The sequence below is a fragment of the Strix uralensis genome, chromosome 5, assembly GCF_047716275.1.
Source record: "Strix uralensis isolate ZFMK-TIS-50842 chromosome 5, bStrUra1, whole genome shotgun sequence".
Lineage (NCBI taxonomy): Eukaryota > Metazoa > Chordata > Aves > Strigiformes > Strigidae > Strix > Strix uralensis.
In genome coordinates this window covers 81,728,574-81,742,625 of record NC_133976.1, presented here as the reverse complement: position 1 = coordinate 81,742,625, position 14,052 = coordinate 81,728,574, and the positions used below count along the sequence as shown (strand labels likewise).

The following is a 14,052-nucleotide window of genomic DNA, read 5'->3' as shown; positions in this document are numbered from 1 at the left end:
ATCCACTCTGTACCAACAATGTATTTGTAGCATGAGATCATGATGAAAATGCTAAATGAAATTTGTGCTATTTATTCTTCATGCTCTGCTGGTACATTATGAAGGAAACATTTCTAACACCTTGGATATAACCACTGAATCCCAGATATGTTAACAGTATGTTATCATATTGTGTATGGTGTACAAACTGATAGGAACAATCAAAAAGCCTTTTTTAAAGACACCACAAAACACTGGAGGCAAAAAGAGGTTCTACAGAAACGTCAACTATCAATGTTAAAAGTACCAAATTTGGAAGAATATCCTCTACCATAGAAAAGGGAGCAAGTTCCATTTTCTGGGATATTTAAAACTAGCTTTGTGGAAGTTTTTCAGACTTTGGGGTTGAGGAGATAATCATCCACTATTAGGTTTTAATTCTGGAGAATCAAATCATAATGTCTTCAGCTCTTTCTCAGCTTAGAATTCCCAAAACTTAAAAACAGAACAGTTGTATGACTTCACCAGAAGAAAAAAGCTGTAGCATTTGAACATTTGGCTTCAAAGTATAGAATAAAGATTTTCAAATTCAGGATGGTTGAAGGATTTGGGGGTCTTTCTGGACAATACGTGTTATTGGATGTAGATGTAAATGTTTTGTAGTACTATTAGTGCAGGTCACTTCATTGCCTTTGGATTATTCATAGGTTTGACATATGTTTACCTGGGCACAGTGAAAAGAAATGATTGATCTTTGTATCCCTTACTTCTCAGCTCTTTTGCTGAAGAATCTGCTCAGCTATGGCCCATGAGATCTGGAGGAGCTGCAGAGAGCCTCTGACTCTGTTGCTGCTGTCCCCTGTGATGCGTGTCAGTGGCCTTAACAGCAAGATCAAGAATTCTGTACCCTTAACTAGAAAAAGAAACTACAGCCACAAGACAAGCAAATACTTGGCTCAGGATCTCAAAACACACCATAAAAATTGGCCTGTGCTATAGTCCATGTTTTAACATAGGGAAAATTCAGGTGTAGCATTTAAGAATGGGCCATTGATCTGATTATTTATATTGGAGATCAAAATAGACCATTGAAAACACATTCCAGTGCTGCTTTCCTGTCAACACATTCAATCCTGTGAGGTGAGGCACCTGCTGTCTTAGATCCTTAGGCAGCGAGTTGCCACAATTTTACATTCACTAGTTGTCTACGGATTGATTCTAGCTGAGGATCAGGGTGGTCATTTCACTGCCGCAGCACTGTTTTGCTTCTGACATGAGCTCAAGCAGCAGTTTCTCACTACACACCTAGCTCTGAAAGCAGAGCATGAAGGCAATCCCTTTCAAAACATTAAACAAAGATTCTATGCTGTCCATCAAGGTTTTCCTTGGAATAATCATTCTCATTTCTCATTGTTGTAACCATAATTCCACCTGTGTTCTTCTATTTATTTCTAGCTTTATGTCCTAACATGTCTATTTTTAAAGTGACTTTTTTCCTCTGTTTCTACTCTTCTAATGATCTTAATTAACAAACTTTGCATACCTGTAACAAGAGTAAGTCTGGAACAGAAAATCTTTTAGAGACAAGGAAACTGAGGAGGAAAAAAATGGGAAGTGGTTGCTTTGTTTCATAGGTATTAAGACAGCAAATATATCCCCTTCTGTGGTTAAAATTACTCCTGTTGAGAAAGGAAGTAGTGGGACCTTAACACACAAAGGCAGGCTTGGGACGTAGCCAAGAACAAACTCCTCTAGCACATGTACAATGTAGAGCTGCTTCTCAGATTCATTGTAATACCCATACCGTTCAGACACTATTTAAATCTATTGCAGAGCACTGACTTTATCACAGACAATCACATTTTCATTTTCATGAGCAAATACCTGCTTAGGAGATATAATGCTTCATTGGCTCATCTGACCCACCAGAGAAAGAAACAGCCATCTGCTGAGAAAGTCTCTCCTTGATTTGCCATCTTCAGGCCTTAGAGAAAGGAGTCACATTCTTCTTCACCAGATGAGAAAAGGTTTCTGCCAACAGATTCATTTTTGAGTCATTATCATCTGGGAGCTCAGACATATTTTGGTATTCAGAAAAGATTTCAGTGAAGGCTTTCCATCCAAAGGCCTCTTGCAGCTATGAATCATAAAAGAAACAGTACAAAACAGATGTATGGAAGTTCAGAATTACTCTACCTGCATTCTTTACAAAATCTTTTACTAAATTCAGTTACTGATCTTTTTACAGAGTACATTTCTTTTTTGTAAGTGTAGCTACCCAACAACTTCTAAATGCCTACTGAAGAATCAGAGTAGCCCTTTAATACCATCAGACTATTCAACACATCTATATTTCTAATATTCACACAAAACCAAAAATCAAGTACTTTTATATAAGTGCTTTTCATCCTGAAGGGCATGGCTGTGCTTACAAGCTTAATTGCTACTTTTTTTTATGTTTGTTATAATTGTTCCAAACAAGATTGATATAAATATCAACCCACCTCTGCATGCTTATAAGTATGCATATGTATAATATCTCTGAATACTTATAATACATAAGACTCTCTTCTCTCAGCACAAAATACAGGCTGCCTGATTGGCCACTGCGCTTGATGTTTATACCAACAATTAATCCTGGATGCTGCTGAATGAAGTATTGCACCAACAAAAGTGAAAGACTGGAAGAAAAGAAAAGAAAAGAAAAGAAAAGAAAAGAAAAGAAAAGAAAAGAAAAGAAAAGAAAAGAAAAGAAAAGAAAAGAAAAGAAAAGAAAAGAAAAGAAAAGAAAAGAAAAGAAAAGAAAAGAAAAGAAAAGAAAAGAAAAGAAAAGAAAAGAAAAGAAAAGAAAAGAAAAGAAAAGAAAAGAAAAGAAAAGAAAAGAAAAGAAAAGAAAAGAAAAGAAAAGAAAAGAAAAGAAAAGAAAAGAAAAGAAAAGAAAAGAAAAGAAAAGAAAAGAAAAGAAAAGAAAAGAAAAGAAAAGAAAAGAAAAGAAAAGAAAAGAAAAGAAGAAAAGCATTAGCAATGATCAGGTCATCTTTGGTAACGCCCAAAGGCTGTGGTTTACCATTACATCCCAAACTGGTACATTCCACAGTGCTGAGATCACAAATGACTCAAAACGAATACATTTTTTGAGGACTTCTTCAAAAACTTTTCCCTGCAGCCCTGGGTCTCCTGCTGAAGTGTGTTACTCAGAGAAAGATCAGGACTGCCTGTGGAATCCTATGAACTGGCACACAAAGACACTGTTGGAGACTAATAGTCAACAGAGAGAGATAATCTGGAGTAGGGATTAAGTGGTTGCAGAAAGTGAGGAAAAGGAAAGAAGCAGCCCTGGATTAAAATGACCAGTTTGTAAACCTGTTGCAAGCTTCATTTGCCTGCAGATTACCTGCAGGTATGTCTCCAGGGAAGTAAATACTTCCCAGTCCTTCAGCTGTGCTCTATTTTCAATATAATCTCGAATCCTCTTCTTTCTAAGTCCTAGTGAAAGTGCATTGTGGCCCTTATCTCTTGGGATGCCCAACACAGTCTCATTCACATAAACAGACCAGCGACTGTGGTTGGTTTTGGTGGTGTGAGGGGGAAACTCCCGTTCAGATTGATGCTGCCTGAGACCCAGATCATGAATGGCACCACAAAGGCCATTGTCTTGGAGGGACTGCACATCTATCATCTCTGTCATTGACTCCAAATGATGCATGACAAGGTAGCCAGCATGCATCCAATCAGCAGGGAAGGTAAACCACAAACAATCTTGGCAATCTGTCTGGGAAAGCTCATGGAATGGAACACCACAGTGAGAAAAATACAATTAATTATCTTTATGTTAACTCATTCTTTAAGTTGTCTGTCACGAGTGAATGCTGCTCATGATGTGCTTCCACCCCCTGTGCTGGAGTATCAACCACAAGCAAAAGTTTAATGTGCATATTGTATGCTCTTCTGCTCCACTTGCACTCCTCAGCACTACCCAACGCAAGAGCAAAGAGGCCAAATGCCTTTTGCCGGAGCTACAGACATTGCAGATGACCGTACTCCCAGCTACAGGAGTGGAGAGGAGGTGTGGATATCTAATTCTGACTGTAGAAGAACTTTCTGTTGACACTGGTGTTTTCTTATTTTCAGGTCTGGTAAGGAAGATGGTATTGTCAGGTGATACAGAGAAATGATTACTTGTTTTAAGACTTATTTACTTATAGAAAACTGCTTAGCAACTTATTTCCTTACTTATAGCAAGTTATAGTATTACTTACAGTATTTTTAATATTGCTAAGAATCGTGCTTGCCCAGACTGTTCTGTGGAATTTTACCAAGGACTACTGTGTCCATCAAAACAAAGCAGTTTACTGTGAAAATCTACCAAGAACTGCAGTGTTCAGCAAAATATGTTTTTGTCCTTGAGGAACAGGTGTGCTCTAACTAGCTGGGCCTCAGTAATGAATAAAGATAGCCATATACGGATTGTAGAAGTTTCATTGGTTCCCTTAAATAAGATAGGATGAGTAAACCAGCTGAAAAACATTTTTGTTGTTCAAGAAATTGTTTAAGAGAATCTGCGCATGCTCCGGGGGAAAAAACAAGGTGAGAAAGACTGTGAGCCTTCCTCCCAAAGACCCCGAAGACAACCACCAGGAGGCCATGTGCAGGTGCAAAGAGAACGTAAACTGCTGACACCAGCCTCCAAAACTAACCCAGCCTTACTCATGCATATGTATGTTGTGTTATGTAATCAATGAATATGTATATCCACACCTTATAAGTTTTTGGTAAAAAGTGCTGTTGGTGTGCAAGCTTTGTGGAGAAATCCCCTTGCACCCCAGCCGGAGTAAAACATACCTGCTTTATAACTCTATTTCGAGTTGTAGAGTCTTTTTTCCGCAAATCACAGGACAGTTTGTATCCTTGTATAGCCAAATAACTGTATGGTTTTTGTTGATGAAAATGACCACAGCACCCTCCCCAGCTCTCCCTAGAAACTCTGTAATATAAGCTCTTGCTCTGGAGGAAATGCTTGGGGGAAAAACCTCATGATAAACAGCAGACAAAAATAAAGTAGAAAAATGGATTATTTTTCCTGAAGTGCTCCCAAAGAAGAAGCAGATTTTCATTTTGAAGGCAGGCGACTAAAATGTTTCATTGCAAAAATTTATGTCAGGCCTTGAGTGCATCAAAAAGCTCTAATGGCCTTGAACAGCCCCACCACCTGGGGATTCCACAGGGCCACATTTCAGCTCTGCCCTGGGCTGTCAGTCCCTGCCTGAGCTATGTTGTAGGTGTGCCCGTCTCCAGCCCTGTCACAGCTGTGCCTGTGTCTGGCCAAGGACCCTGTTGATCCAGAGCCCAATCCGTGATCTGACTTCCTCACTTGAATTCAGACACACCTCATCATGGTGGGCCTGCCTAGTAATCACTGGACTATGTCTGACCCTGGTTACTATCGCTGGACCTGACCTTGACCTGCAGATTGATTTCCTTGCTTGGCCTCAGATCTTCCTCATCCCTAAAGACTTGTCTAGCAATCTGGACTCTCAGCGGACACTCGGTGTTGTGCCAGGTCTGCCCCGCTTGCCTCCCGCGGGTGTTGTGGGATGGCCCCAGGCTGGCGAGACACCGTCCTGCTGGCTGTGTCACTGCGGTTGGCTCCTGGCTCCCCGTCTCTCGGGAACAGCCAGCCTCCACTGTGCTCTGACAATGTCTATTGTACTAGAAAGCAAAACTTGAACTGGGATTTTTTTTTTTTTTTTTTTGGTGAAGGCGGATTCTTGTCAGTGTTTTTAGTAAAGCAGCTCTCTACTATTGAAAAATATTCCATAGTTCACTTCAGCTTTGGGTAGAACTTGCTGTTGATGGACACAGTTACTACTTCTCTATAGTTGTCATCACTTCGATTCCAGTTTTACTGTTTCTCATGCTGATTGTAAAAATCTTTTGCAGAAAAGACAGACTTAACATACTCCTTAATATCTCCCATGAGTATTGCTGACTACCACAACCAGCTTTAAAAATCACGTTTCAGTAGCTTTTCATAGGAATTTACTATCTTTAGGGTTTTTTCCTTCAGTGACAATTCAATAGGCTCAATGGATCCTTCACTGGTTTCTTACAGCTCCAGAATAGCGCAAGGAGGATACAGAGCCATTCACATCTCTGAAATGGTGTTATTCTCCACTTATTTTGGCAGGCATGATAGAAGCTGGAAGAGTTTTATATGTTGGGTTCTACCAGTGTGGCCTCTGGTGGACACAGCTGTCTATCACATGGTGAGTATCTGCAGAGGGCTGGGATGCATTAAGAGAAGGAGCCACACAAATCAATAATCCAGAAGTCTTTGTTTCTGAGTGCAGCTTCACTCAGAGAATGGCAGCTACCTAAACAACAAGTGTTTCTCGGGGTGGCTTCTCAGTCAGTGCAAACTCATTCCAAAGATCTGACTCACAGCAACTGTGAACCAAGTCGGCATGTGTTCAGGGTCTTGCTGGTTTTTAACACTCCTGTTTCTCTACAGCTCAAGGGAGGGGACAGCTAGTGGCTTAAAGTTCACCTCCATCTGTAGATATCCAAGGATTTTAAACTCTGGCATTTGGAAGTCAGTTCTTCCTGTGCATTAGTAAAAATTACTGCAGAACAGCCACTTGTGTCAGCACAAAACCTACTGATTGTCCTGGCTCATACACATGCCCTGGTTTGCTTACTAGGCTGATGGAGTCAATACAGCTAAAACAAAGCAGGGAAATGAATCACAGAATCACAGAATCATCTAGGTTGGAAAAGATCTTGAAGATCATCTAGTCCAACCATTAACCTCACACTGGCCATTCTCAACTACACAATGGATAGACTCTGCTCTCTGACATGCACTGCCAGATGAACTGCTTGCTCATCCTTTATACCTGTACAAAACTACCCATGGAAATTATGTTATCTCTGTGTCCCAAGTCTATATTTTCAAATAGCACTGTCACTAATCATAAGAATGAACGAGAAAAATATAATACTCCCATGTTCCCCCTTGAGCTTGGGGGATTAGCAGTTACAAAAATTACCAACTGACATGTAATCTAAACACAATTGTTGAAGAGTCACTGACAGATTACAACTTAATTGTTAAATTCAGAGCTGTATGCAGCCAGATGTAATGACTGATTACTCTGACAGAATCCTCCCTATGTGAGGATATGCTTAGAGGAGCATATGCAGCATGGAAACATAGCATCTATTTATCATGGAATCAAGGAATGATTTGGGTCAGAAGAGACCTTTACATGTCATCTAGTCCAACTCCCCTTCAATAAGCAGGGGCATCTTTGACTAGATCAGGTTGCTCAGAGCCCCGTTCAACCTGACCTTGAATGTTTCTAGGGATGGGGCACCTACCACCTCTCTGGGCGACCTGTTCCAGTGTTTCACCACCATCATCATAAAAAATGTCTGCCTTACATCTTGTCTAAAACTACCCTCCTTTACTTTAAAACCACTACCTCTTGTCCTGTTGCTACAGGCTCTACTAAAACGTCTCTCCCCATTTCTCTTATAAGTCTCCTTTAAGTATTGAAAGGGGGCTTATTATTTATATTTGTTATATTTCACTAGTGATTATAATTAAATTGTTATTAATAACTGAAATGCAAGTTGTTTACACTTGAGCCAGCCTCTCTTGAATTAGTCCTACTTGACTGACAGCAGCTACACCATGTGAGTTAAACTGCTACAGCTGTGGATTATTGACAGAGTGGTGGCCTGGGCATCTGATGAACTTACCAATTCAAGTGGTAGAAAACACCCCTAGTGTTGCAATCAAGTAGAGCTGAATATACCCACCAATCCCACTGAGAAAAGTACAACACTTGAACAAAAACTAATTGCAAATAATAGTGAGATTTAGCCTTCAGGAGTCTCCTTACCACCCATAACAGGCTTCAGTTCCACTGGCTTAGTGTCTTTAAACAGCATGTTTCTTAAATGACAGATAGCAAAATACTGCTTACAACAAACTTTTTCCCCCACTACTGCCCTCACTTCCTCACTGATGTAAGTGATCCTATGCCTGCTAACATCAGGGTCTCATTACATAGTAGGCTGCCTGTGTGTGTTACATGCCTTAATTTAAGTTTCAAGATCTCATTCATCCTGCCTAAACCAGCTAGCTCTGTTTCCCTTCTTTCTGTTGTAATTAGCATAAACTCACTCCCACAGTAATAAGAATAACATGACACAGTACACACATCATTTTGTGGCCAGCCTGTCTCCCTCCACTGTGTTTTACCCTGGGATAGCCTCAGATTTAGCAGCAGAATGTGTTACTTCTGTGTACAAGCTCTTGACATTCACAGAAGATTCTTACTCTCATGAGTAGTCTCCTTGAATTTGGTGGGATTAGTCTGTTCATTTGAGGATCTGCAGGATCTTGTGATAATATTACTGCCTTGTGTATTTCCCTGACAAATATCCATCACAGATAAAGACAAAATGTTCTACTTATTATACTTGCCATTAGATGTCTGGACATCTGCCACCATCCTCTGTGGTCTTGTAAAAGTTGCTCGGATGGCTGCCAGTCTGGCTATTGCATTCATCATCTTGTTCCAGATGGAAAGCAGACTCTCTTGGTTGTCCATGTGGCATAAATCAGCGGCTGGTATTGTCAGGATGATGTTCCCTGTGGCCAGCTCAGCCCTGGGGGGCTGGGTACTGACAGATGGTTGACTGCCAGGCAGAGATGTCAGGTGGAAAAAGGTAGCCAATTTAAAAAGGAATTTTAGGTGTGAAGAGAGAGAAGAATCCCCATAGCTAAAACTCTCTGCATAGGCTCAGAAACAATAAATTAATCTAGATGTAACTGGGTTTTACCAAATCAGGGAGAGATCCTGAGATTCTGGTGAGGGGTCCAGTCATCTTTGGTGACCTGATGTGTACTGTTGCTGCAAGGAATTGATGATATTCACTTTTTATTATCAAGCTACTTTAAAGGTGTCTCAGACATGCTCACACTGGGAACATAGACAGAGATTAATTCCTAAGTGAAAGTCCTATCAATATACTTTCTGCACTGAGAAATACGAAGCTTTATGCAAAGGCTTTCTGGTGCACTACTTGTTCTGAGGTCTTCTCTATACACGACCACAAAAACCCAGGAAAATATAGGCAAGCCATCAATACAGATGATCAGTTAGCTGGCCTAATGTGCTCTCCTTCGGCACTATGATATATATGGGGCCACCCCACAGACTAGAGACTTCCATGGTTTTTTTTTCAACTTTGAATTTCTTTACCACCAGGGAAGGCCACTTCAGCTCTGCAGCATAGCTGAGGTCATCAGTGTGACAGCTGATCTGCACCTGGTGGGAAACAACGGTCACCAAAAGGCACTGCAACTGGGACAGACCTGGGTAGCTCAACTCCAAGCTCCATACGCTCTGTAGCTACCATAGGCAGCAAGACACTCTTGTGTCAGCAGGGAAAGGCAGCAGTATCCTACCATCTGGAACACGATGCTTTACCTCAGCACAGATATCAATCAGATGAAAGCAGCATAAAAGAATCAAGGTGGGACTTAAGCCCCATGAAGAAGAAAATGGAAATGCTGGATCAGTTGCCAAAGAAAAGTCAAATTCTCTTTCTACAGCTCTGCTCAGAAGGCGGGATTTCACTGGTTTTGAAGAAATTTCAAAGTTGGTTGGCCCCAGCATTAGCACCCTTGCCTCCCATCACAGAGCTGTGCTGCTATAAATGGAGAGCAGAGCATGAGCAGAGCTTATCCTGATATGAAATGAGTGAGGAGAAAGGAAGCCGGGGAAGGGGATACTGTCCCCATTTATAGCAATGCACATGCTTTCCACGCACTCTCTGAAACACTGTAATGCCCACATGGGCCAGCCATCACTGACTGAAGACATGGGAATCCCTGGTTCCCAGACTAGTTCTGTCCAATTCTGCTCAAAGCTCGTCCTAACATCTTTTCAAGGACAAAAAACCAACCCACCCTGCTATGGGATAGTACTGTTTGGATAACTACCTCTGTATAGTGTTTATTCCTTTCCACTTACAATTACCTAGAGGCTGGTTTCAGATTCAAGACATAAACCCCACAAAAATATTTTTTTATAGTGTGGATGTTCATCTGTCATGATGACAAAGGTAATAAAACTTGAAGGAAAACATCTTGGAGGCCTTGAAATGAGGCGGGATGATAGCAGAAGACAGCAAAGCGGGGCAAGTAAGATATTTTTACAGTGGGCAGAGATACCTAGTAGTCTCCTCCAAATAGTCAACATTCAACCTTAGCACTTCTCATCCTATTCACTGTCAATACAGGGATTATTCCTTCAGTCTTGAAAGCAACAATATAGGTATTTGTCTTGTTTGACCTCTGCCTCCTCTAGGGTAATGGAGGTATCAGACCAACATGAGATGTCCACAGTGTGAAGCAGATGAAAAGCAGAAGTGTGACCATTACAGCTGCATAGGGCAGTCATTTTTCAGGACAGAAGTGAGAGAGTATAACTTGAGAAATGTAGAGAGAGGTTTGTGGTAGGAGAAATTTGGGGAGAAATTGTTTGTGATTCATGTCTCAGTAAGGCCAAGACAAACTTCAAAGAAATGAGAATGGAAGCAAGAAAAGTTCTTCTGACTGTAATGAGAAACAAAGGCAAATGTTCACCTTCAGGTCAGCTGCAACAGCAGAAGCAGGAAAATGCAGAGTGGCTATTCTTCTGGGAGGAATATAAAGCCCAGTGCTTCTCCGTGCTTCTGGACCTTAGAAAGAACCACAGGCATTATCAAAATAGAAACACATAAGTCATATGATAGTCTTCAAGTTTCAGATAAAATTCAACAGCAGCTTCAATTCTAATTCTAATCAATTAGTTTTCTGAAGTTTCACCTTTGTGCTGAATCCTTCCCCATCTGACCAACAGCTAATGTTGAAGCTTTTTTGAAAATTTGAATTCTTAGTGATTTATGAGGGGAACTGAGAAAGTCCAAGGACATTTCAAGATCAAGATTGCAAAATCAATCAAGATAATCCTGCCCCATCCTCATATCATAAAAGTTAGTTCAGGAAGATAAACTTGGTATCAAGGTGACCTTTCTGGTAAAATTTTATCTAAAAAAACCCCAACAACAAACATCAGAAGTGATGCTTGTTTCTGAAAAGGACGCAGGACAATCTCCAAATGTGCCCTGTGATTTTATGTGTCCAACTAGAAACACTCCAGGACAGTGTAGGTTTTTTTGATTTCCAGAGAAGCTCACCTCAAGCAAGACAAAACACATAGCTCCATGCAATGGTATCTTCAGGTGAAATGTCATTGCACCTGAATTTGACAAAGAGCAGTAGTGGTGCTTCACATCGACCAATGAGTTAAATCACTTCCTCTGGAAGCATTTATGGGCCATGTGCCTGGACAGCTCCCCGACTGCATAACCAAAAATTAATTCAACATCCAACCAAATTGTACCCAATAGGAGATCAAATGATCATTATGTCAGCATTCATCATAAGACCGAGGTATTTCTGATTATATGATGAGCGTGCAATCCCAGTGGAAAGCTGGGGCAGGAAGGAAGCAGATTAATTTAGACTATTATATTTATAGATCACTCTGGTCAGCCTGATTTCATTCCACAGTTTGGGTGATGCTGAGAAAGGAAATAGAAAAATATCCCCTGCCTTCATTTCTTCCATCAGTCTGGACAGTTACAGTTGGGAATGTAGTCATTTCTGGAAGATTTTGCCATGGTTTAACCCCAGACAGCAACTAAGCACCATGCAGCCACTTGCTCACGCCTCCCCACCCTTGCCCTGGTGGGATGGAGAACTGAGAAGTAAAACTTGTGGGTTGAGATAAGAACAGTTTGATAATTTAAATAAAAATTAAAATATAATAATAGTAGTAGTAACAATGAAAAGGAAGATAATAAAAAGCGAGCAAAATAAACCCCAAGAAAGACAAGTGATGCACAGTGCAACTGCTCACCACCTGCTGACCGGGTGCCAGTCCCTGAGCAGCGATCCACCACACCCGGCCAACTCCCCCCAGTTTATATACTGGGCATGATGTCATATGGTATAGAAAATTCCTTTGGCCAGTTTGGGCTAGCTGTCCTGGCTGTGTCCCCTCCCAGATTCTTGTGCCCCTCCAGCCTTCTTGCTGGCAGGGCATGAGAAGCTGAAAATCCCTTAACTTAGTATAAACACTATTTAGCAACAACTAAAAACATCTCTGTGTTATCAAAATTATTCTCATACTAAATACAAAACACAACACTGTACCAGCTACTAGGAAGAAAATTAACTCTATCCCAGCCAAAACCAGGACAGCAGTACATATTTGGTTTTGTACATCAGGGAATTTGTCATAGAGCTCTGCAGCTATGTTGGTTAAAACCATTTCCTCAGAGCTGCCTTTGACTGGGCTGTCAGCACTGACATCAGGAACCCCCTGGGAAACCACTATCTCAGCCATCTCCTCCTGAACAGAGCAGATAGCTAGGGAGGTCTGAGCTGGAGTCCTCAGGAGCGCTGTTGAGTCCTGTGATAATTTCTTGAGTCAGGAGGAATGTGGTGGCTTTAGAGCTTCTTTTTTCTCAAGGATTTGCCAAAATTGGGAGAATGCCTTGTGAAAGTGGTACTATGAGAAAACTGATCGGGATGTAAGACTGGCCGACTTGATGCTAGTATGTTATCTCCTAAGATACCAACTCCACACTTTTGCAGTATTTTGTTCCCAGGGAACCTAGCAATGGCATTCTCATCAGCATTCCCTGCAGCTCAGGACCACCACTCAAGTGGCAGCAATGTTAAAATTACAGGGATCACCATCTTTCCTTGAGCATGGTATAAACTGAATTCCAGGCAAGAATGGTGCTGTGTGCTTGTGACTCATGTTAGATTTTTCTTCAATGGGCTAAGATGTTACCACCCACAGGGAGTGGCTCTATCCTTCACAAGAAGAAGTTACTGTCCTCAGGGCACAGAATCCATGAGATCAGGCAAGCACTTCCTAATCCTTTTCAGTGCAAAGGCAGACATGTACCTCAAAACATTCTCAGCAATGGCTTCAACTAATCCAACTGATTTTGCTTTCAGGAAGTCCAGGGGTTCTGACACTCTTTCTTCTAACAGTTCAGCTTTAAGGTGGTGACCTCCAGTCATGGAGCAAATGGAAAACAGGTGGTAAAATGTTAAAACTGTGATAGTTGTTTGCAAAGTTGCACAGTCATTGCTCTCTTGCTTGTCTCTTTACCGCAGACTTCAGTCTAAACTTTAGCCTCCATTGCCTGCCTGTCTCTCCTCTCAGATCACAGAGGTGTGGTAGGTGCCTGACTTTTACCCATGTCCCCTTCCACAGCCCAATGATAGTCATGTCCCTCCCCTCTGACCCTGCTGCTATTTGACACATCCTTGAACCTCTCTATGTGAGCATTCTGGGACATCTCAAAGCACCACCGAACATACATGTCTCCATTGACAGAGGTCTCTTAAGTTTCTTCCTCTCTTTTACAATATTAACATAAATAAAATTGTTCTTCTGCACTTCCACACTGTTCGTCCACTGAGCACTTTAATCCAGCATGGAGCTCATGACCCTGTTACTTGTTTTTGAGGTGCTGTGGGAATTTCAGGGAGGTCTGTTTCAAAAACAAGTTTGTTGGGAGTGTGGAAAAATGCTCCTTTATGAGGTAGTTTAAGATTAATCCTCTGGCTACACTTCAGTTTTTGTGGGATAATTTCCTCTGTTTCACGGTCACATATGTATGTTTATTTCAAACCATGGCACATTCAAATATACTATTTAATCTCACACTGCTCATAGGATTGCTCTTGGACTGGTCTAATCCTTGGAGTTAGGAGCTGAATCCCGGGTTAGATGTTGTACATCCCACACATACCTTTTACATTCTGGAGAAGCAGCAGCAGCTTCTGGCTGATTCTGTGCCTGGCCTTGTATTTTCCCATGTAAGAAATGGCAGTAGGCCATGCATGCCATCTCTTAGGTTTCAGGTACATTTTTCAACACATTACCATGAGCTGGACCATACTCAATTTATGGTTTTTTATAAAAAAAC

General features: G+C 41.2%; 1 protein-coding gene across 1 annotated transcript; it reads right to left on the bottom strand.

Annotated features, from left to right (window-relative positions):
* Nucleotides 1-1,957: 1,957 nt before the first annotated feature.
* Nucleotides 1,958-13,443, bottom strand: LOC141944168 (TRPM8 channel-associated factor 2-like). The gene is made up of 5 exons (XM_074870273.1): nt 13,317-13,443; nt 13,020-13,128; nt 8,473-8,688; nt 3,374-3,710; nt 1,958-2,116 (listed from the first exon to the last, which is right to left on the bottom strand). Exons 1-5 carry the CDS (start codon nt 13,441-13,443, stop codon nt 1,958-1,960), a joined length of 948 nt encoding a protein of 315 aa, XP_074726374.1.
* Between the last annotated feature and the right edge of the window lie 609 nt (nt 13,444-14,052).